At 39.7% G+C, this 23,955-nt stretch overlaps 4 protein-coding genes and 1 pseudogene across 4 annotated transcripts; 2 read left to right on the plus strand and 3 right to left on the minus strand.

Annotated features, from left to right (window-relative positions):
- The first annotated feature begins 295 nt into the window (after positions 1-295).
- Positions 296-676, plus strand: LOC137773203 (histone H2B type 1-K-like). The gene has a single exon (XM_068557709.1). It carries the CDS (start codon positions 296-298, stop codon positions 674-676), a length of 381 nt encoding a protein of 126 aa, XP_068413810.1.
- Positions 677-1,743: 1,067 nt separating this feature from the next.
- On the minus strand, positions 1,744-2,055 carry H4C9 (H4 clustered histone 9). The gene has a single exon (XM_068558391.1). It carries the CDS (start codon positions 2,053-2,055, stop codon positions 1,744-1,746), a length of 312 nt encoding a protein of 103 aa, XP_068414492.1.
- Positions 2,056-8,074: 6,019 nt separating this feature from the next.
- On the minus strand, positions 8,075-8,633 carry LOC137774107 (histone H3.1-like; annotated as a pseudogene).
- Positions 8,634-8,727: 94 nt separating this feature from the next.
- On the minus strand, positions 8,728-9,190 carry LOC137773326 (histone H2A type 1-like). Its single transcript, XM_068557905.1, has one exon. The coding sequence runs from the start codon at positions 9,188-9,190 to the stop codon at positions 8,798-8,800; it is 393 nt and encodes a 130-aa protein (XP_068414006.1). The 3' UTR covers positions 8,728-8,797.
- Positions 9,191-9,498: 308 nt separating this feature from the next.
- On the plus strand, positions 9,499-22,729 carry LOC137773628 (histone H2B type 1-J-like). The gene is made up of 3 exons (XM_068558455.1): positions 9,499-9,902; positions 11,586-11,639; positions 19,059-22,729. The coding sequence occupies exon 1, from the start codon at positions 9,519-9,521 to the stop codon at positions 9,897-9,899; it is 381 nt and encodes a 126-aa protein (XP_068414556.1). The 5' UTR covers positions 9,499-9,518; the 3' UTR covers positions 9,900-9,902; positions 11,586-11,639; positions 19,059-22,729.
- Positions 22,730-23,955: the final 1,226 nt, after the last annotated feature.

Genomic DNA, 23,955 nt, shown 5'->3' on the forward strand with positions numbered 1-23,955 from the left:
CTCAATTAGCTATCAAAAGGAAAGGGCAAGGGCAGCACTTTTTATAACCCTATTGGGCGCGAAAAAGGAAGCGTGTCATTGGTTAGGATGTGGCTTCATTTTAACCAATGGAAAGGCGAAATTGGGATTCTTGCGTTCTGATTGGGCAGAACTAATTTCTGACGGCTTCTTGAACAGTCACCAATCAGACATAGGACTTCGACTTACCTTATTTGCATAAGAGGTTCTATATAAATGAGGTACTTTGGGTTTCTATTATTTTTTCGTCGCTGTACGTTGCGTGGTTTTATAGATCATGCCTGAGCCGGCGAAGTCCGCTTTGGCCCCGAAGAAGGGCTCTAAGAAGGCGGTGACCAAAGCGCAGAAGAAGGATGGCAAGAAACGGAAACGCAGCCGCAAGGAGAGCTACTCCGTGTACGTGTACAAGGTGCTGAAGCAGGTCCACCCAGACACCGGCATCTCGTCCAAGGCCATGGGCATCATGAACTCGTTCGTTAATGACATCTTCGAGCGCATCGCGGGCGAGGCGTCGCGCCTGGCGCACTACAACAAGCGCTCGACCATCACGTCCAGGGAGATTCAGACGGCCGTACGCCTGCTGTTGCCCGGGGAGCTGGCGAAGCACGCTGTGTCCGAGGGTACCAAAGCTGTTACCAAGTACACCAGCGCCAAGTAAACTTGTCAAGTAACTGCCTTTTAGATCTAACCCCAAAGGCTCTTTTAAGAGCCACTAAGTTGTCAGTATTAGAGCTGAAAATACGAACTCTGAATTTAGGGTTAAGTTCTAGCAATAATGTGAGCGATTGAGAATTCTATTGTACTGAATCATATGTACTGTGGTCGTAATTTGCCTCTGAATAGAAGGAAACCATTTGTACTACCAAGTGCCTCAGAAACACGGCCCGTAGACCTGGTAAGTTAACACGTGAACACAAAGCGAATCATTATTGTTTCGGGGGTCTTCTGTATGTATTAGTAAACTTGGTCTCCAATGATCTCCCAAAATGTAGCCTTTTAACTCAGCAGTTATCTCATGTCCCTGGCCGTACGATGTGCTTAAAAAGAGAATGGCGGGAAGAGCATTAAATTGGCAAAACAATGCTTTCGCTCGGCTTTTAAATTTTGGCCTTTCCAGCCCATTTGGGGTCAGGACAATGCTAGAACTCTCCGTCGCCCTCCCTGCCCCCCCCCCCGCCCACCCCCACCCCCCGCCCCCAGCCAGGAGGAATAGTCTGCAAGGCAAAGAGAAACGTGTCTTCAGAGTAAAGATATGTAATATGAGGGCCCACAAAAAAGATTTTATGTGGCCAATTTACTAGTTTTTAAAAACCATATACGGCTAGAGAAACAAGTAACGGGTGGTAAAATGGGGAAAAACAAGGTCATATCCTTCACCCCTGACATTAAGAAATATAAAGGACTGGAGGGAGGTTTTAGAGTTGGGCCTGAGTCCAGGCCTCTGGTCTCATAAAACTCAGGCCTCCAGACAAATCCAACCCGCAGCCGAGAAGCTTGTTGGAGGCCCCACCCGTGCCCGGGGGAATCTTGGCCCGCGATCACTAAAAACTGTGCTCTGCCCATATTTTCCACACCCAAGAGTTAACTACGTTAACTGCCTTGAGCGATCTATTTTAAATGGTTTAAGACACCAGCGTACAGACGGATTGTTACTTTAGCCCTTTCCTTGAAAAGTTGGGGGCCCTAAAAAGGGCCTTTTTAATAAACAAACAGAATCCAACTTTTTTAGCCGCCGAAGCCGTAGAGAGTACGTCCTTGGCGCTTGAGCGCGTAGACTACGTCCATGGCCGTGACCGTCTTGCGCTTGGCGTGCTCGGTGTAGGTGACGGCGTCCCGGATCACGTTCTCCAGGAACACTTTCAGCACCCCGCGGGTCTCCTCGTAGATGAGACCAGAGATGCGCTTGACACCTCCACGCCGGGCCAGGCGGCGGATGGCGGGCTTGGTGATGCCCTGGATGTTGTCGCGCAAGACTTTGCGGTGGCGCTTGGCGCCCCCTTTCCCCAAACCTTTCCCCCCCTTACCACGTCCCGACATTCTCAGGAAATGAGCAGAAAACTGCATTCAACTTGTCGCAGCTCCTTTTAAAAAGTAACCTCTGCGGACCAGAGTGAAAACCAAAAGAGCTGTGGCGGGAATCCCTCTGGGTTGGGGGAGGGGACCTAAAGACCTAAAGGAACAAGCCGGCCATACTACTCCTGTTTGTTCTCTTTCAGTTAATTCTTTTGATTCCTCAAGACCTAGGGTATTTTTCTCCCCTTTTCTCATTTAATGTGTTTCGCTCCTCATCCTCGTTAAACAACAAAACTTTAACATTGTAGATGATACATAAAATAGCACAGAGAATAAAATATTCTGCTTTTATCTATACCTATATACATGTACCTTCTTCCTCTACCAGTATTTGCATACGGTTAATACCATTTTATGAAGTTTTTCTCCTAATATATGGGGGAAATATACTACCTAGAAATAGAGCAAGATGGGCTAATAAAATAGAGAATTTCAAGATCGTCCAGGTATATTGCTAAATTCTCTTCCACCAAATGTGTGTCAATTTTCATTTTTAATATAAGTTCCTATTATTATTTTACTGATAATGGGTAGAATCATTAAAAATTTTAACTCTATAATAATCCAGACTTGGTTTCTTGTATAGAGAATTAACTTTTAAAAAATTAACCAGCTGGCTAATCAGTATAACATAGTAAATATTTTCTCCACTGATTTGAGGAACTTAATTGATCGTTTCTTGAATATTTCACTTAAAATTATTTCGAGTTTTTATTGTTCTGCTGATCAGTCTATGTATAGTGCTCTAGCATTTTAATTATTTGTAATGTTGAAAAATAAGTATTTGCCTGTGAATTCATACCTCATAATTATTTATTTCAAATTAATTTCTACTATTATAGAAAAATAAATCATTTTATCTAGCTGCAACAAAGTAGTTCTTTTAGTACTCTTAACTGTATTAAGTCTATACAATTTATTAGGGTAAATTTGTTATTTTTGAAGTACTGTGTCCTCCTAACCTGCAAAATACCGAATCTGGGTCTTTAAATGCCTCAGTAGATTTTTTTTCTAGGTAACATATAATTTTAAAAAAAAATTTTAACTTTCATTAATTAGGAGAGCAGTTAATTTGTCATTAGTGAACAAGTAGAAAATTCAAATGCAGAGAAGAGAAAGTCTACCTTTGTCTAAGAAAGCCTTTATTAAAAGAATGATTATATATTTCAAACATTCTTGGTTATATATACTTAATTTAAAAAATATATACTATTTTACTATTAAATTCTGAGAAATTTTAATCCCGTCTTTCAGCATTAGCATATAATCCCATTGTTATTCAATGATTTTCTTTCACTTTATTTCAATGAGAGTTACTTTCAGCAAGGTTGCAATACAGTATTTTCAAAGTATTCCTATAAACTATAAATTTCATAAAATAAATAAAAACCTTTGCAAAAACAAAACTGATTCAACCAACAGGAACAAAATTCAGTATATATTACAGAGATGGGTATAGAGCCAGCATAATTCAACAAGTTAAGTTAAGGCCAAATACAAATTGAAAATAAGAAGCTTAATTCTCCCCAAGGGTCCCTTTCCTTTCCTTTTTCTCTTTCAAAATTTCTTTCTCTGTCCTTTTCAAATGTACTTAAAATGGCTAAAAAAGCCCTTTGCCAGCCTCTTAACTCAGGAAAGTTTCCTCAAGGACCTTAGAGTCCTCTCTTTAATCATCAAGGAAAATAGTACTCTATTTCCCAGTTTCCTGACTCCAGATTGCAAAACCTACCTAATGTAATGGGTAGTATCTACTTACCTATATAAGAGAGTGAGATTTTTTTCTCTCTCTTTGCAACCTCTTTAAAAGATTGCCCGTGTAGAGCATAATATTTTGAATAAGCATTAAGCTTATTCAATAATAAACTTTCTTCTTTTGTTTTACATTATATTTCCCCAACATTAGTTAACTGGAATGTATTTTACAGACCCTTCTCTACTTTAAAAAAAAAAAAATTATTTATTTGGCTGAGCCGGGTCTTATGCGGCACGTGGGACCTTCGTTGCAGCCTGCGGGGTCTTTAGCTGCGGCATGCAGGGATGGAACCCAGGCCTTTTGCATTGTGAGCGCGGGGTCTTAACCACTGGACCAACAGGGGAGGCCCCCTTCTCTACTTTAAAAATGAGTAAAATTCCCACCAACTACTAGCCTCCCTTCCTATCTGATTTCATAACTTTTTGCATAACAACTAGTGATTATAAGACTAGCAATGGATGGATATCTGAAAAGTTTGTCAGATTCTTTATAATTTCTGAAATTGATAAGCAAAGGTTTATTGTTCTATAAACATACAATATATTATTGTATAAAAATACAATGCTCTTCGGGCCATTTTCTAACATAGTAACTGACGTAATATGTCGAGATGAACAGTTCAAATAAAGTATTTTCTTTGTATCTTTATGTTCTTTCACTGTTGAAGGGCAGCTGAATATGCCACCCCAAACTATGCCTCTTTGTCATAAGGGTTATTTTGAACTAATTATTTTTGAGAAACAGCATAGACAGGTGAATCTCTGAAAACAGAAGTTACCTTTTTGTAAGAAACACATATTTATAGAGGAAAGCTCCATTTGTGTCTCCCTCTCTATACTATGAAGAGAAGGATGATTCTAAATCATGAAAAAGATCTTATGGGAGAAGGCACCCACTTTAACCTGCATAACAAACCCTTGTTTATTATGCTTTTTTCTGATAATGTGTCTCCCCTCCCCTACACAACTTTCTTTTGTCTTTAGCTAAAGATGGTGTGTAAGGTGGTGGCTTGGGCCATCTTGAGGAGTTTACTCATTTTTCCTGTGTCTCTCCTGTATACATGAGGTATACATGTTAATAAAATTTTGGTGGTTTTTCTCTTTTTAACTTGTCTTTTATTCTAGGCAGTCGCAGCCAAGAATTCAAAGGGAAAATTTTTTTTCCTCTCCTACACAGTACAAATCAAATCCAGCAGCAAACTTTATTGGTTACACTTGTGAAATATATCCTATACCTAACCATTGTCTATTACTCCAATTTAAGCCAAACCACCATTATCTCTCAAAAAGACCACTGCAATAGCTTCCTAATTTATATCATTACTTCTAAACTTTGTATTCACCATACAGTTGCCTTAGTGAACTTTCAAAGAAATGTAAATCAGGTTATGCCATTCCTCTGTTCAAAACTCTTAGAATGATTTGCAAAAACTTATAGCATGGCATATAAAACCCTACATGATCATAAAGCCCTACATGATCTGACCTCTGCCTATCTCTGTGAACTCACTTTCTACCCTTGCTTTCTCTGCTCTTGATCTTCCTTAAATAGTCTTGATCTTAAACTGGATCTTTAACTTTCTATCTCAAAATGCCCAAATAGATGGGCAAATGCCCAAATAGTTTGGGCAGAATAGATGCCCAAACTGACTGTAATGGATATACACACAACTAGTAAAACAACTTTAGACCCTTATCAATGGAGAAGGCATCAATTTAAATATGCCTAACAAAGCTTACCCTTGTTTCCCTGGTAACCTCCCTGTACCTGACCTCCCTTCCATCTTTAGCAGAAGATGGTATTTAAGCTGGAGTTCTTTTTGTTTGTTTTGTTTTGTTTTTTGGCCGCACCTCACAGCTTGCGGGATCTTAATTCCCTGACCAGGGATTGAACTCGCGACCTTGTCAGTGAAAGCCACCAGGGAATTCCCTGGAATTCTAAGGCACCTCTAGAGGTACTCATTTTCCCCTGTTTTTCTCTTTCGAATTTGGCTTTTATTACAGGGCTTGTTACCCGAAAACTGGGTTCGCCTCTTGGTGGGTGTCGCACCAAAAGACACAACCAAGCCAAAGATAAGGGGAAGGAAGAAAGAATTTATTACTACTTGCAGCAAGTAAGGAGAACACTAGGGATCTTCCCAAAGCAGTGTCTCCCTGAACAGCAAAACTGGGGAAGTTTTAAGCTAAGGGTACATGCATATTCATGAAGGGGCTCAAGCAGAGAATTCAGCACAGAATTGGGGCAAAGGCTGACAGAGTCCAAGCTTTAGTTGATCTGAAGTCACTAGGGGCAAAATTATCATTCCATTCTCCACCTAGGTGGGGGCCTTAGTTCCTGCAGAACTCAAAGACTGTATCAGATTTTTATCTATATCCCTTGAGGAGGAACTAGGACTTTGTTTTTATTGTTGAACTATTGTTTCTTGACTGCTTTTCCTTTGTTCCTGCACTCCCTTACTTTCCTTAAGATCATTGATTACTGAGACACGTTCAAGGGCAAGCATTGCGGCCATGCTTAGATCACAAAATGGCTTAGGCCAAAATGGCTTCTCATGTAAATAAAGCCATTCCTGGGAATTCCCCGGTGGTCCAGTGGTTAGGATTCCACGCTTTCACTGCCAAGGGCCCGGGTTCAATCCCTTGTCAGGTGCGGGGACCCCCTAACCTATCTGCTTACAGGCTCTCAGCCAAAAACTCAGAAGGGTGGGGGAAAAATTATTTTTCTTCCCTACAATTGGAAGACATATTTAAAGACAGAACAATTGAATAATGAATGAAATTATTTGGGTTACGTAACTTCTAAAAAGCCTATGAAAAGTCAAATATTTTACTGCTTTTTGATGGGTCATTTGAGTGTCTAGCATTGTTAGATATTGTTGTTGGCATTTCTTTTTATTTCAAGAAGTCTTATTTATACTAGGATTGGAAGTAGTTCTCTTTTAAGTACAAAAAACAGAGACAATAAAAGGGTATGAATAATTATATGAGATATTAGTAGACTTAAGTGCTAAAGAAATTCCAGCTATGAAGAGGCAGCTTCAGTGAAAAATCATAATTAAGTTGCAAAAGAATGGGTTAGATTGACCAAATCTTACAGCAAGGGTTTTTCACCTGGGATCCATATATGCCACAATACCTCTGAGGATAAAAATCAGCAGGATGTGGATGGGGTGGTGGCGGTAGTGGTGAGGGGGGAAGTCCATGAGTTTAGATGGAGAAAACTATATATTTTAATTAACCTTTAACTGAACTTTGGCATTTCACTTTATTATGAATTTAGGCCTCAAACCTCAGTACCTGTTACTTTGTTACCCAGTGGAAATCACAGATGTTTCATTTTTCATAACAATTGCTGAGTTATCTTAAACCATCTTTTATACTTATTACTGGTGGCAGTTAGGCTCCCCAAAAGATTGTGTTATGTACTGTGTTAACTATATAAGCACATATGTCACTCTATCAAATTTACTTTTAAAAATACTTTGATAACTGTAATGTAATAAATTTTTTTGCAACTTTTGCATTTTGTACACTTAAAACATTATTCTGAGAATTTTCCACTTAGTCACCACACAGCCAAAGGTGTTCACGATATTCAAGAAAAAAAAAAGTTAACGTCTTTTATTTTGAGATGACATCAATTAAAAGAGTTCAGTGAGTGGAGAGTAAGAGGCTAGATTCTGCGACCTAGGGCAGTAAAAACCATTGGCAGGGGTATTCCTTATTTGGTTACAGCAACAGAAGTTACTTGTAATGTCACATCAAATAACTCTTTCAAAGGTAACCCTGTCAGCTTTGCTGACTTGGTTTCTGTCAGGAGCCCACAACACACTACATTTCTCCACTACTTACCAACTATTTTGTCGAAACATATCATAATCCTCTATATTATTTTCCTTACCCCACACTTACTTTAAGTCTACGAGGCAGAAGTTTAAGTCTGCGTGATCGGCAACACTTTACATTTCAATAGCAATAGTTATGGAAAACATTTCCTCAAATGTCTTGATCGGTTTAAAGTTTGTTAGAAATAACTAACCTGTCAAGTTCTCCTGAGGCAACAGCACTTGAGATTTAGGCCGCATCCCAAATATGAGAAACCTTTCTCGAGCTCCAGAGTGGTGTCCCATCTACAGATGCAATCCCAATATTTTAACGTAGCAACATTGCCTCGTGGCACATGTACTGTTAGGGAAAACGTATGTGGCTGACGGTATTTGGGTGGGGGAGACTATCGTGCCACGAAGCTCTCCGTTGATCTGTAGGGGAACTGGATGTCCTTGGGCATGATGGTGATGCGCTTGGCGTGGATGGCACACAGGTTGGTGTCCTCGAAGAGCCCCACCAGTTAGGCCTCGCACGCCTCCTGCAGCGCCATCACGGCCGAGCTCTGGAAGAGCAGGTCGGTCTTGAAGTCCTGCGCGATCTCGCGCACCAACCGCTGGAACGGCAGCTTGCGGATCAGCAGCTCTGTGGACTTCTGGTAGGGGCGGATCTCGCGCAGGGCCACCGTGCCGGGCCGGTAGCGGTGCGGCTTCTTCACGCCGCCCGTGGCCGGCGCGCTCTCGCAAGCCGCCTTGTCAGGTCCTTGCTGCACCGTCTGCTAAATTCGAGTCAGGGTAGTGCCTCTTTTGTACCAAAATATTTCAGAAACTGATTATGCTAATGGTTACCTGTGGACGCACACCTATTAAAGATTAGCGATAAAGTCCTAATAAATCTGTAGACGATCACTGCAGCTAACTTTCTTTAAAACGTGATGAAATGTTTTTACCTTACTTTGCTTTCATTTCAACAAGGCAGAAAATGGTAAAGTGACTCAAGCTTTTATTAAATCTCACTACCCCGTTTCAACGTCCAACGTAACAAATGTTAAGCTCTTCTACAGAAAATATGGGTGGCCCTGAAAAGAGCCTTTGGTTTTAACTTATTCCAGTTGCTATAATTTGGGCAATTACTTGCCCTTGGCCTTGTGGTGGCTCTCGGTCTTTTTGGGCAGCAGCACAGCCTGGATATTGGGCAGTACGCCACCCTGAGCGATGGTGACTTTGCCCAATAGCTTGTTAAGCTCCTCGTCGTTGCGAATGGCCAGCTGCAGATGACGCGGAATGATACGCGTCTTCTTGTTGTCGCGGGCCGCGTTGCCCGCCAACTCCAGGATCTCCGCGGTCAGGTACTCCAGCACCGCCGCCAGGTACACCGGCGCACCGGCCCCGACCCGCTCGGCGTAGTTGCCCTTGCGAAGAAGGCGGTGTACTCGGCCCACGGGAAACTGGAGCCCGGCCCGTGAAGAGCGGGTCTTGGCCTTGGCGCGAACTTTCCCGCCTTGCTTGCCCCGTCCAGACATCACGAAACCACACGACTGCACCTCAGAAGGCTGACAAAACAAAAGCATGGGGCAGCACTTTTTATATCCCTTATTGGGCGCTAAAAAGGAGGTATGTCATTGGTTAGGATTGTGGCTTCATTTTAACCAATGGAAAGGCGGCATTAGGATTCTTGCGTTGTGATTGGGTAGAACTAATTTCTGACGGCTTCTTGAACAGCCACCAATCAGACACAAGACTTTAACTTATCACCTTATTTGCATAAGAGGTTCTATATAAAAAGGACACATCATATCTTCCATCACGGTATTTTTCTTTCTCTTGAGTGCTTTTGAGTTGCTTTTTATCATGCCGGAAGTGGCTAAATCTGCTCCTGCTCCGAAGAAGGGATCCAAGAAGGCGGTTACTAAGGCGCAGAAGAAGGATGGTAAAAAGCGCAGACGCAGCCGCAAAGAGAGTTACTCCATCTATGTGTACAAGGTGCTGAAGCAGGTCCACCCGGACACCGGTATTTCGTCTAAGGCTATGGGCATCATGAACTCGTTTGTCAACGACATTTTCGAGCGCATCGCGGGCGAGGCGTCGCGCCTGGCGCATTACAACAAGCGGTCGACCATCACGTCCAGGGAAATCCAGACGGCCGTGCGCCTTCTGCTGCCCGGGGAGCTGGCCAAGCACGCCGTGTCCGAGGGCACCAAGGCTGTCACCAAGTACACCAGCGCCAAGTAAACAGTGAGTGGGTTGCAAAGAGTTTGAACGGCTCTTTTAAGAGCCACCATATGCTCAGAGAGGGAGCTGGTGCTGGTTCTGTTTCTGCGCTGGGCCTTCGTAGCTCATTACAGTATTTAGTGTGCGAAGTAGAGCAAATTACTGAGCAGTTCTTTAGGACTTTCCTGTCACAGTAAGCTTGAGATACGCTAATTACAAAAACGCTAACTACAAAAATGATATTACCTGACCCTGGCAAAACTCTGAAACTCCTTGTAACCCTGCCCTGGCCCTTTCATTGTCGTTTAGGTAATTCGTATGTTTAAAAGGGCTCAGGCACCAATTCTGATATCTATTAGGGTTACCATTTAGGGTTAAGTAACGAGGGAGGAGTTAATTTTTAAATTCGTAGTAAATCCAAAACGGCTCTGGGACAAAGAATTGGATTCCTGCGGGGGTGCAGAGATTGCGCGGGCAGTTTAAATTCGCCCGGGCGCCCGCTCTTTCCCTCCACGGCCTGATTGGTTGCCGGCATCCAGGAAGAGATAGGGGGTTTCGGTGCGCGGGAGAAATCCACTTCCTGTTTCTCAGTCTAGCACACAGAAGCTCCTTAAATAAACGCTTTTGGGTAGTTCCTGCTTTTTTCATTTTTGTCTTTTTCTTAGTTCTTTTTCCCTTTCGAGAATTAGATTTATTTAAAAATCGAAATTTTCTTTGGAGAGAAAGGAACTTGGTGGATGTGATTTTCAGCTTGAGAAATGCCAACGGTTTATTTCTAATTAGAATATTGTTTTCGTTTTGCGCTATATCCATATAATAGGAAACATTACAAGACTAAACATGACTATTTGGGGTCCGATGAAGGCGAGAACCTTGAGGGCGTTTATCTCAAACTTTTTTCTGAAAAAAATCCGTTTCTATTTTAAAGTTGCGTTGGTTGGTATTTTAAATGCTGTTTTAACATTGCCTGGAACCAGTGAAGAAAAACAAATTCCGCGTCGTTCAGGTTGTCATAAATGAGAACCAGGCACTCAACAAACAATGCTTCTCTAGATTACGGTTGTTTAAAATTACGTGTCTCTTTTAGGTCAAAAGCCATTATCTATAAAGTTTGGAAGCTTCCACTATGGCTGTTTTTTGATTTAGGTCGTGATTTTCAATGAATTTAATTTACGTAAATAAACCACCTAATTTATCTAAAATGGATCTAAATTTAGCATAGTAATAATGTCTAAAAGCAATTAATATTTGTTAAATCCACTATCAAATGTACTCTTCCCCTTTGTTGACCCAAAGCCTACCCATGTTTCAACGCCCACTTTAGCCTTGCCTGCTCTCTGAAATTTCTTCCCTTTTTTGAGCTTTTTCTAACAGCTTGTCCAGAATTTGAAAACTGCTTCCATAGTGTCTCATATATCTATTTGAGTTGCTGCTAACTGGCTTGCTGTGTGTTTCCATATAGAGAATGTACACTCATTATGACATGAAAAATAAAGAAAGAAAGGAAGAAAGAAAAAAGTTCTTTTCTTTCACCATCTCTATCCAACACTAATGGTAACCGAGTCCTGTAAATAAACAGAACATAAATGATTTTTGTTTCTTGTTGTGTCATGTGTCACGTGAACCTCCCATCTTCTCCATTAATCCAAATAATTAGATGATAATTTCCAAGCTAAATACTTTTTTGGTTGTTTCTTTGTCTTTTAGTATATAGCAATCAGAATAAAATCTGTGGAAGAAGGAGAGGGATTGGAATAGAAGGTGAGTCATCCTTTATCCCCAGATGAAAATTCATAAAGACTAAATTTTTTAAAACTACAAAGTTGAAAAGGTCCCAGCCAATTCTCCTGTTACGCAGAAAATGAAACTGCCTAAGAGATAAATAAACCAGGTAAATAAATCAAATTTTCATCTTTTGGGTTGTTTGCACCTTGATGGAATCCCCTTATTAGTAAGGGGAGGATTTACTCCTTTGCTTGAAAAACCAAATGCTATCAGTTTATCTCATTGGTAATCAGCTTCAGAAGAACTGGTTCAAGGCTAAACTAACACAGTATGTCATTTGAAAAAATGTACGTTGTGATGTATCTTATCACAAAATAAATAGACATTTGTTGCTCACAATACTTAGAACTAATTGCCAGGTCTTCCCCAGAGGTCACAAATCAGAATGATGCCTTGACTATTGCCTTAGATGAACCAGCTGGTTGTAAAGGACTTTTTTTCAAGGTACATTAAATGATTATATTTCCTTTTCTACTGTACACATATTTTTTTTTTAAACTAATCTACAATGGTTATTGAAATCAAGGCACCCATTCCCTCAGAAGTTAATAGAGACACACTGACAGAGTCTGTCAAAAGATTAGTGGCCCTATATGTAGATACCATGCAGATATCTGTTCTTCAATTATAACCTTATCTTTGCTATGTTAGAGTTAATTTCATTATAATATAAATTTCCGTTAATTTTATTTTCAATTGTTGATGATATATGGAAAATACTCAATTAGTAATAACTACATTTACAAACTATCCATTGATTTCAATAAATTTTGTCCTGGATGAGGCAGGGATTTGTCTCCGACGAGGTAGACACTTACTCTAGATTTGGATGTGCTTCGCTTTCTCTTATGTTGTTGCTAGCAAGACTATCTGTGGACCTCTTGAATACTTTATACCTCATATCTCACAACATTTTTTTAACCGATCTCAATACATTATAGAGAAAAAGTAAGGCGATGTACAAATGGCAGTGAGACTTACTGCAATCTTTTTTTTTTTTTAACATCTTTATTGGAGTATAATTGCTTTACAATGGTGTGTTAGTTTCTGCTTTATGACAAAGTAAATCAGCTATACATATACATATGTCCCCATATCTCTTCTCTCTTGCATCTCCCTCCCTCCCACCCTCCCTATCCCACCCCTCTAGGTGGTCACAAAGCACCGAGCTGATCTCCCTGAGCTATGCCACTGCTTCCCACTAGCTGTCTATTTTACGTTTGGTAGTGTATATATGTCCATGCCACTCTCTCACTTTGTCCCAGCTTACCCTTCCCCCTCCCTGTATCCTCAAGTCCATTCTCTAGTAGGTCTGCATCTTTATTCCCATCTTGCCCCTAGGTTCTTCATGACCTTTTTTTTTTTTTTAGAGTCCATACATATGTGTTAGCATACGGTATTTGTTTTTCTCTTTCTGACTTACTTCACTCTGTATGACAGTCTCTAGGTCCATCCACCTCACTACAAATAACTCAGTTTCGTTCCTTTTTATGGCTGAGTAATATTCCATTGTATATAGGTGCCACATCTTCTTTATCCATTCATCTGTTGATGGACACTTCAGTTGCTTCCATGTCCTGGCTATTGTAAATAGAGCTGCAATGAACATTGTGGTACATGACTCTTTTTGAATTATGGTTTTCTCAGGGTATATGTCCAGTAGTGGGATTGCTGGGTCGTATGGTAGTTCTATTTTTAGTTTTTTAAGGAACGTCCATACTGTTCTCCATAGTGGCTGTATCAATTTACATTCCCACCAACAGTGCAAGAGGGTTCCCTTTTCTCCACACCCTTTCCAGCATTTATTGTTTCTAGATTTTTTGATGATGGCCATTCTGACTGGTGTGAGATGGTATCTCATTGTAGTTTTGATTTGCATTTCTCTAATGATTAATGATGTTGAGCATTCTTTCATGTGTCTGTTGGCAATCTGTATATCTTCTTTGGAGAAATGTTTATTTAGGTCTTCTGCCCATTTTTGGATTGGGTTTTTTTTTTTTAATGTTGAGCTGCATGAGCTGCTTGTAAATTTTGGAGATTAATCCTTTGTCAGTTGCTTCATTTGCAAATATTTTCTCCCATTCTGAAGGTTGTCTTTTCGTCTTGTTTATGGTTTCCTTTGCTGTGCAAAAGCTTTTAAGTTTCATTAGGTCCCATTTGTTGATTTTTGTTTTTATTTCCATTTCTCTAGGAGGTGGGTCAAAAAGGATCTTGCTGTGATTTATGTCATAGAGTGTTCTGCCTATGTTTTCCTCTAAGAGTTTGACGGTGTCTGGCCTTACATTTAGGTCTTTAATCCATTTTGAGTTTATTTTTGTGTGTGGTGTTAGGGAGTGTTCTAATTTCATTCTTTTACATGTAGCTGTCCAGTTTTCCCAGCACCACTTATTGAAGAGGCTGTCTTTTCTCCACTGTATATTCTTGCCTCGTTTATCAAAGATAAGGTGACCATATGTGCGTGGGTTTATCTCTGGGCTTTCTATCCTGTTCCATTGATCTATATTTCTGTTTCTGTGCCAGTACCATACTGTCTTGATTACTGTAGCTTTGTAGTATAGTCTGAAGTCAGGGAGCCTGATTGCTCCAGCTCCCGTTTTTCTTTCTCAAGATTGCTTTGGCTATTCGGGGTCTTTTGTGTTTCCATACAAATTGTGAAATTTTTTGTTCTAGTTCTGTGAAAAATGCCAGTGGTAGTTTGATAGGGATTGCATTGAATCTGTAGATTGCTTTGGGTAGTAGAGTCATTTTCACAATGTTGATTCTTCCAATCCAAGAACATGGTATATCTCTCCATCTGTTTGTATCATCTTTAATTTCTTTCATCAGTGTCTTATAATTTTCTGCATACAGGTCTTTTGTCTCCTTAGGTAGGTTTATTCCTAGATATTTTATTCTTTTTGTTGCAATGGTAAATGGGAATGTTTTCCTAATTTCACTTTCAGATTTTTCATCATTAGTGTATAGGAATGCAAGAGATTTCTGTGCATTAATTTTGTATCCTGCTACTTTACCAAATTCATTGATTAGCTCTAGTAGTTTTCTGGTAGCATCTTTAGGATTCTCTATGTATAGTATCATGTCATCTGCCAACAGTGACAGCTTTACTTCTTTTCCAGTTTGGATTCCTTTTATTTCTTTTTCTTCTCTGATTGCTGTTGGTAAAACTTCCAAAACTATGTTGAATAATAGTGGTGAGAGTGGGCAACCTTGTCTTGTTCCTGATCTTAGTGGAAATGGTTTCAGTTTTTCACCATTGAGGACGATGTTGGCTGTGGGTTTGTCATATATGGCCTTTATTATGTTGAGGTAAGTTTCCTCTGTGCCTACTTTCTGGATGGTTTTTGTCATAAATGGGTGTTGAATTTTGTCGAAAGCTTTCTCTGCATCTATTGAGATGATCATATGGTTTTTCTCCTTCAGTTTGTTAATATGGTGTATCACGTTGATTGATTTGCACATATTGAAGAATCCTTGCATGCCTGGGATAAACCCCACTTGATCATAGTGTATGATCCTTTTAATGTGCTGTTGGATTCTGTTTGCTAGTATTTTGTTGAGGATTTTTGCATCTATTTTCATCAGTGATATTGGCCTGTAGTTTTCTTTCTTTGTGACATCTTTTTCTGGTTTTGGTATCAGAGTGATGGTGGCCTCGTAGAATGAGTTTGGGAGTGTTCCTCCCTCTGCTATATTTTGGAAGAGTTTGAGAAGGATAGGTGTTAGCTCTTCTCTAAATGTTTGATAGAATTCGCCTGTGAAGCCATCTGGTCCTGGGCTTTTGTTTGTTGGAAGATTTTTAATCACAGTTTCAATTTCAGTGCCTGTGATTGGTCTGTTCATATTTTCTATTTCTTCCTGGTTCAGTCTCGGCAGGTTGTGCATTTCTAAGAATTTGTCCATTTCTTCCAGGTTGTCCGTTTTACTGGCATAGAGTTGCTTGTAGTAATCTCTCATGATCCTTTGTATTTCTGCAGTGACAGTTGTCACTTCTCCTTTTTCATTTCTAATTCTATTGATTTGAATCTTCTCCCTTTTTTTCTTGATAAGTCTGGGTAATGGTTTATCAATTTTGTTTATCTTCTCAAAGAACCAGCTTTTAGTTTTATTGATCTTTGCTATCGTTTCCTTCATTTCGTTTTCATTTATTTCTAATCCGATCTTTATGATTTCTTTCCTTCTGCTAACTTTGGGGTTTTTTTGTTCTTCTTTCTCTAATTGCTTCAGGTGTAAGGTTAGGTTGTTTATTTGAGATGTTTCTTGTTTCTTACGGTAGGATTGTATTGCTATAAACTTCCTTCTTAGAAATGCTTTTGCTGCATCCCATAGGTTTTGGGTCATCGTGTTTTCATTGTCATTTGTTTCTAGGTATTTTTTGATTTCCTCTTTGATTTCTTCAGTGATCTCTTGGTTATTAAGTAGTGCGTTGTTTAGCCTCCATGTGTTTGTATTTCTTACATATTTTTTCCTGTAATTGATATCTAGTCTCATAGCGTTGTGGTCAGAAAAGATACTTGATACGATTTCAATTTTCTTAAATTTACCAAGGCTTGATTTGTGACCCAAAGTATGGTCTATCCTGGAGAATGTTCCATGAGCACTTGAGAAGAATGTGTATTGTGTTGTTTTTGGATGGAATGTCCTATAAATATCAATTAAGTCCGTCTTGTTTAATGTATCATTTAAAGTTTGTGTTTCCTTATTTATTTTCGTTTTGGATGATCTGTCCACTGGTGAAAGTGGGGTGTTAAAGTCCCCTACTATGATTGTGTTACTGTCGATTTCCCCTTTTATGGCTGTTAGTATTTGCCTTACGTATTGAGGTGCTCCTATGTTGGGTGCATAAATATTTACAATTGTTATATCTTCTTCTTGGATTGATCCCTTGATCATTATGTAGTGTCCTTCTTTGTCTCTTGTAATAGTCTTTGTTTTAAAGTCTATTTTGTCTGATATGAGAATTGCTACTCCAGCTTTCTTTTGATTTCCATTTCCATGGAATATCTTTTTCCATCCCCTCACTTTCCATCTGTATGTGTCCCTAGGTGTGAAGTGGGTCTCTTGTAGACAGCATACATACGGGTCTTGTTTTAGTGTCCATTCAGCCAATCTATGTCTTTTGGTGGGAGCATTTAATCCATTTACATTTAAGGTAATTATCGATATGTATGTTCCTATTTTATTGCAGTCTTAATGTGTACCACATCCTTCGTTGATAAAGAAGCAGCCTTATCAATTATTGGGAGACTCAAAGTGGCACCTAGCAGTTTGGCACATTACTGGAGTCCTGTTCAACTGGATACTGTATGTGTGCTGAATAGTGACCAAGAATTGGCGTAATTTCTCCCCTTGTCAAAACACATTTGTTAAAGAACTAAGAGGTAGAAATGGAGTGGTACCACTGCTATTACACTTACTTAATTACCAACTTGAAAAAGTTTCACTTTCCATCCTTGCATCTCTGCTGTGTTTATTTTACTTTATTTTTTTAGAAGTTTTAGTATCCAAAGGAGGACTGACAAAATCAGGTAATTTCAGTCAAAAATCCTAGCTTTGGAATTTGGAAGTTAATTCTAACATTTATTTGAGGATCAAAAGGGTAAAAAAAAAATCCAAGAAACTCCTGATGAGGTAGAATATGATTCAGTGTTAAAAAAAGAGTCATATAGCTATAATACTGGGTGGTATTGCACAGAGATGGACACATTTACCAGCTGAATTAGATAGAAAGGCAAAGATCATATCTAATATTTTGTTGAATCTTTAGAAGTGAAAATGGTGAGGTAAGTGAGGAAAAGATAAGCTGTTCAAAAATTTATCAGGACGATTGGTTACCCACAGGGGAAAAAAGACCCTTAAATGTAACAGGAAAACCATTAAGCCTTTTTAGAAGGTAAGCTAAGAAAATATCTCACAGTACCAAAGGATTTCTTAAACAAGAAACAAAAGTACTAACCGTGAAGATAAGAGTGTTATGTTACACTTCATTAGAGGAGGCATTTTCTTTTTAAACTATTTTGCAGCGTCAAGACTTCTATGTTCTTTCTTAATTTGGGAAGGACAGAATATTAGTGAATATCAATTTTAAATGAGGAAAGAGTTGAAAAGTCTATTTCTACTAAAATCTGACCTTGACCTCACTCGAGGTCAGATTTTAGTAGGTTCAAACCTTTCTTTTCTTTTTCATTCTAGTTTCTAATTCAGAATAATTAAAGTGTTAAGATGTCTTTTCTTATTTTGTCTATAGAGAAAACAAGTCTTTTTTTATCATATAAGAAACTAAGTTTTTCAGAATAAAAGAATTTCAATTATAACCTTAAAGATGTTAAGTAAAAAAAAAACAAAATGGTGCTGATGAACCTAGTGGCAGGGCAGGAATAAAGACGTAGACATAGAGAATGGACTTGAGGACACAGTGGGGAGGGGGAAGTTGGGGCGAAGTGAGAGTAGCATTGACATATATACACTAACAAATGTAAAATAGTTGACTAGTGGAAAGTGGCAGCATAGCACAGGGAGATCAGCTCGGTGCTTTGCGAAGACCTAGAGGGGTGGGATAGCGAGGGTGGCAGGGAGGCTCAAGAGGGAGGGGATATGGGGATATATGTATGCATATGGCTGATTCACTTTGTTGTACAACAGAAACTAACACAGTATTGTGAAGCAATTATACTCCAAGAAAAATCTATTAAAAAATGTTAAGTAAAAAACGCTTTTGACTTAAATTTGAATGGAAAATATCAGTATGATCTTTTTTTTTTTTTTTCTTTTAAGAAAACCCGTATTTCCCCCATCACTTTTCAGAGAAAAGGTCTGCAAGCAGTGACCACCCATGGACAATGAGAATTCCCATCACCCAGATTATAGTTTCTCAACTCCTTTTCCAAAGAGCAAACTCAGATTTGGTTAAACATCATGAATTAAAATAGATTTAAGAGACACAGTAACCAAATGCCATTTGTAGATCTAATGGAATACCATTCAGACAAAATCATTGTAAAAAATTATTTGAGGCCATTGAGGATTTTTTTTTAGTACTAGATATTGGATGATGTTACAAATCATTTACAATTTTTCTTAGGTGAGAAAATCTTGTATTTTGTTTAACTCTGTATCCGTTAGGATGTTTGTGAAAATATTCATGATTGAAAAAAACATGTTTATGATTTCTTTACATTGCTACCCTCCCCCACAATGTATGCCTGGATAATGAAACAAAGCAGATGTTGGTAATTGTTGAAGGTTGTCTAATGGACACCTGGAGGTACGTTTTCGTGTACTTTTGGGTATACTTCAAGACCTCCATAATCCTTTCCCCGCCTCCCTCCCCCTTACCCTCCTCCCCAAAAAAAGGTTTCAAGAAAGCTGGCCCAATTAACGAACATAATTCTCTTTCAGTCAACAAGGGGTGACAATGAGAGGAATCAAGTGCTGGCAAAGAGAAATTCTGGCGACTGAACTAAGGGAACGAGAAGGCCATTTGCACAAGGGAGGAGCTCATAGCAGCAGCCGTCCCCTCCTCCCATCTCACAGGCTCGACAATCAAGAAACGCTATCGCCATCTTGTGGCCCTTTAAGAAAATGTAGCTAATATTGTTTTGTGGTTTCTACTAGGCAGTCCATTGCTAGGGTTTAATAATTGCATATATAAATAATACAATAAACAATCCTATTTCAAACACAGCCCTCATCTGCCCAGTTCCCCCATCAATAACAAAGAACCACATTTATTAGTTTCCTGTGTACCCATCTGGAATTTCTTTATACAAACACAAATATGTAAGGGTGAATTCTGTTATGTCCCCATTAACATAAATGGCCAATGGCTATATTCCTTTCACGGTTCTGTGCCTTGCTTTTCTCATTATCTAGCTTGGAACTCTTTCCTATTAGTAAGTAGAGTGGCTGAAACTTCTCAGCAGGTGCACCTGAGCCAGTGAACCTAGGAGGGTAACCTGAGGCCAAACCTTTTCCTACACTGGCTGCATCTTCCCTGAAAATAAGCCTGATGCTTATTTGAGAGGAAGCCTGGGACTCTTCGATGAGCTGCCCAGGGGCTGAACCTGGTCCGGAAAGCTCTGGGGTGGCTGAATTCCTGTTCCCTTCCTGAGATGGGACTTCCATGCTTTGTAATAAGGGGCATTGAGGTCCTAATGCAAGTATTTGTCTTGTCAGTGAGGCCGCCTTTGACTGTCATCTTTAATAATTAAGCCGCCCCATGCAAATTTCCTATTTCTATTACTATATTTTTCTTCATAATGTGTATCAAGATCTGGCATGCTATATACTTATTCTTTTGCTTATAATCTTCACCATACTGCCCTCTTCACCAGAATGTAAGTCCCTCGAGAGATGTATTTTTCTGTTTTGGTCTACTTTGATCACTACTGTATCCCCAAGCTTCTAGAACGGTGCTTGGCACAAAGTATATCTGGATAAAGTAATATTCCTTGGCTCCACTGCTGTTATGGGAAACCCTCAAAGAATTTTCTTTACTTCCTTGGGTGTAAAGGAAGTAAAGAAATCCTTCCTTGGGATTCAACAGATCAAAGACAAATTGTTTTCACTTCCTGCCATTCTCTGAGTGCTCCTTCTGGTGACTCCCAGTTTTCTCTCCCCTGCAAAAACCTTTGGTTTTGTTAAAACTCAGATTGCTTCTTCTTCCTAAATATTTTTCATTAATGGTTATTGGTACATACATTATTTTATTTTTATATGCCAAATAAGGCAAGTGACACATTGTGTCACATCAAGATAGTCTGCCCTCTCAGAATTTCAAACTTAGCGCCATTCTGTCAGGAAAGACATGCAGCCTGGTTGGTTTCAGGGGTTGTGGCTAACAGGAAATGACAAATCTCCCTCCCCTCAAAGTACTGTTTTCTGAATTAACATTTCTCCCAGTAGAGAAACACTGGTATCTAAGGACTTCTCCACATGGGCCAAGGCTTCCATTTCACCCCTGCAGTTAGAGGGACCCAGCACTAGAGGGCAGTGCTGTCGATGCCATTCGCTGCTCATCCAGCGGGAGGACCCTGTGGACATGTGAGTGGAGACAGTTGTGTTCGCATTTGGCTAGTCTTTTTTCTTCACCTGAACTCCCTTGCCTTCCGAAATTTCAATCACTCTTTCACTGCCCATAGTCTCCTCTCTGGCCATAGTGGATGGAGTATTCTATCTAGTCCAACCAATGAAGGGACGAATTACTGCCAAACTTGTCTCCAGCCTAAACGCCTTTAAATCTGCACTTCCAACCAAGTGGCCTGAGATCCTCTTCAAAATACCATCAAAAGGACCTCATAGCAATAATCGCCACTATCTGTCCAGTGCTGTGTACCACAGAAATATAAAAATCTAGTTACTCACATTGCTTTATTTAATCTAATTTAATTTATTCATGAACATATATCATTATCCCCATTTTAGATGTGAAGCGGAGGCTCAGGGGAAAATAAATTCTTCAAGTCACATGGCTGATAAGTGGCAAAGCCAGTACTGGAAAGCAAATTTTTTTGATTCTAAAATGTGTGTTCTTTCTTCCATCTCAGCTCATGTTCTCTCCATGTTCCTTCTCCATGTGTCCTTGCAAGTTCTCTTAACACATATTTACAGATTTGAGGATTTCTTCACCAGTTAAAGAGATATCCCCACCTCCGAGGGCTTGCCAGATCTTGTAGATTATTCCTGCACATTCTTTTTCTTTTCACTCATTCCTTCAGCCATTCGTGGTACATAGTACTGTAGAGGAAATGCTGTGTCACATATAGGCCACCTCTTACTTCAGAGGCTGATGGAAGGAACATGGCCCAGCATCTGGGGCCCTTCCATGTTTGAATAGCTTCTGGTTTCTTCACCTCTAGTCACACCATCTTGTAATCTTTCTGACACAGCTAAAGAAGTGTACTTCAAAACTCAGTTTGAAATGTAACTCCTCTGCTCAAAGTTCTTCAAAAGATCTTCCATCCCCTTAATCTGAATTTCAAACCATTACTCAACTTTATGTGCAACTTTCGAGCTTACTAAAAATTCATTTCTATCCTGAATGAATGTTTTATACCCAATTAAACAAGTTCTTCTTTCCTCAGAGAGAAGTTCCCATTTCCATGCTTGTGGCCTCTACGCTCTTTTCTTGCTTCAGTTTTATTCTTTAATGCCCATTCTTGATTCCTTTGATCTGATACATTGTTTTTCTCTAAACTCCCCACAGCTTTTTATTTATACTTGTTTGGTGTTTTTACTTTCCCACCATATATTTTTTTGGGGGTGTGTGTGGCTTCTTTTCTGAACATCTCCATCTCCCCAAGAGCAGTAACTATCACACTGTAACCTATAACCTAGCACATTTTCAACACCTAGCTTGTAAACTTCAGTACTTGTTGATTTGTCCTGGAGAGTGGAAAGACCTGTGTTTGTTTTTATTTTTTAGAACAACTTTTTATAGCTGTCAAGATAGGAAATGAAAAACAGACAATTTGTATCTTTCCTTTTCCACAATTGACAGCTTCCTTTGTTCAGGCCTTGACAGTGTTTTGTACCAAGGAGCTTTGTCTTGGTATGTTTCCTGCTCCAAACAATATGTGACTTAATGACAAATTCTAAAATTCTACTGGCATGCTCTTAAAAGTTGTCCATATGATGCATATCAAATAAATTAATTTTAATACAATATAGGGATTGTTGTTTGTTGTGCATTCTACTGGTAAGCAAGAGGTGTTGGATTCAAATCTGTACAGGATTTTGTTTTTGCATTGTCTAGTACTGCCTGATACTCATTTCTTTCCACAAAACTGTTGCCCTGGATTGTCTCATTTGTTTTATTTAGGGGAGAAAGAGAGAGAAAGAGAGGGAGAGAAAGGGAGGAGAAGAGAGAGAGAACAGGAAAGAGAAAGAAAGAGTCATCTAAACTGGAAAGGAAGTCCACCCCTGAAACTTTCCAGTTTTTCCCCATAGAACCCTTTTCACTCTAACTGGCGACTTGGAGATGGTTTTTGGGAGGCAAGTCTGCCATCTCCCCAGGTTGCCTGCTTCCTAAATAAAGCATCTTTCTTTTTCCATCAACGCTTGTCTCTTGAACATTGACTTTTGAGCAATGAGCAGCCAAATATGAGTTCTGTTCCAGCTCCAGCCAGTAACATTCTGGCTGGTCTAAGAATTAAATGGACATGAGACAGCTTAACAAGAGAAAAATCAAACAAAACTTTAATAACATGTATATGTGGGAGAGACCCAGGAAAACTGAGTAACTTGACAAAATGATCAAAATCCTCATCTTAAATACCATTTTCAGCTAAAGACAAAAGAGGATGTTGGGGTAGTGGTTTGGCACGTCAATGGGGAGGGAGACAATTCACATGGAGGTGGGAAAACATATGCTTGGTAAACAAATGTTCCCTGGGCTAGGCAGAGACAATGGGAAATGGAGTGAGGTCTGATCTCTATGCCCTGCCACAACTCGCCCAGATTTTTTGTAGATACCTCTGGTGATAGCTCTAGTCTGGAACAGGCCTTTTATCTAAATTCTTTTAGGCAATTAAGGAGGAGGTAACAAGGAAAACTCCCCAAGTCTTGTTTCTTAAAAATAATCAGCCTAAATGAATCCTCATGCCAAAGGGATGCACTTGGGTTGGCAAATTTGGCTCCCCTACAACATGTTTACCTTGTATATACATGGGAGATACCCAGGAAAACTGAGTACAACTCCCTGAAATGCCCCGAGCCACTACATTAAGTGCCATCTTCAGCTAAAGACAAAAGAAAGATGGTGGTGATTGGGGACATCAGTTACAGGAGGTTATCAGGAAAAACACAGTGAGCAAGGGTAATGTTCTTATGCACATTTAAGTCGGGTACTTTCTCCATTGATAAGAGTTTCTCTTCCTGGTAGGGATTCACCCTTACAAGTGGAGACTTCCCTTATAAATGTAAAGTTCCCTTATAAAAGGGTAAAGTCTACTGTTTTTTAGTGCATCTCCTGTGTCTGTTTTCTTCTCAAAAATAATCAGCTCAAAATAATCCTTATGCCAAAGAGGCGTATTTTGGGGTGGCGTATTCTGCTGCCCTTCAATTGGCTAGGGAAGAATCTGCTTCCAAGCCCCCTCAGGTTGTTGGCAGAATTTATTTCCTTGCAGCTTTAGGACTGAGGGCACAGGCTTCTTGCTGGTTGTTAGCTGGAAGTATCTTTCAGTTTTCAGGGGCTACCTGCACTTCCTAGAGGTGCCTGAAGCTCCTTGCCAAGTGGGCTTTCCCTCCTTGACCATTTACACCATGAAGCCAGCAAGGATACTCTCTAGAGTGAATC

The sequence above is a fragment of the Eschrichtius robustus genome, chromosome 12 (assembly GCF_028021215.1).
Source record: "Eschrichtius robustus isolate mEscRob2 chromosome 12, mEscRob2.pri, whole genome shotgun sequence".
Classification (NCBI taxonomy): Eukaryota; Metazoa; Chordata; class Mammalia; order Artiodactyla; family Eschrichtiidae; genus Eschrichtius; species Eschrichtius robustus.

What these genes read in the sequence shown, in the direction of transcription:
- LOC137773203 (XM_068557709.1), top strand. Translation starts at nt 296, where the DNA reads ATGCCTGAGCCGGCGAAGTCCGCTTTGGCCCCGAAGAAGGGCTCTAAG.
- H4C9 (XM_068558391.1), bottom strand. Translation starts at nt 2,055, where the DNA reads ATGTCGGGACGTGGTAAGGGGGGGAAAGGTTTGGGGAAAGGGGGCGCC.
- LOC137773628 (XM_068558455.1), top strand. Translation starts at nt 9,519, where the DNA reads ATGCCGGAAGTGGCTAAATCTGCTCCTGCTCCGAAGAAGGGATCCAAG.
- LOC137773326 (XM_068557905.1), bottom strand. Translation starts at nt 9,190, where the DNA reads ATGTCTGGACGGGGCAAGCAAGGCGGGAAAGTTCGCGCCAAGGCCAAG.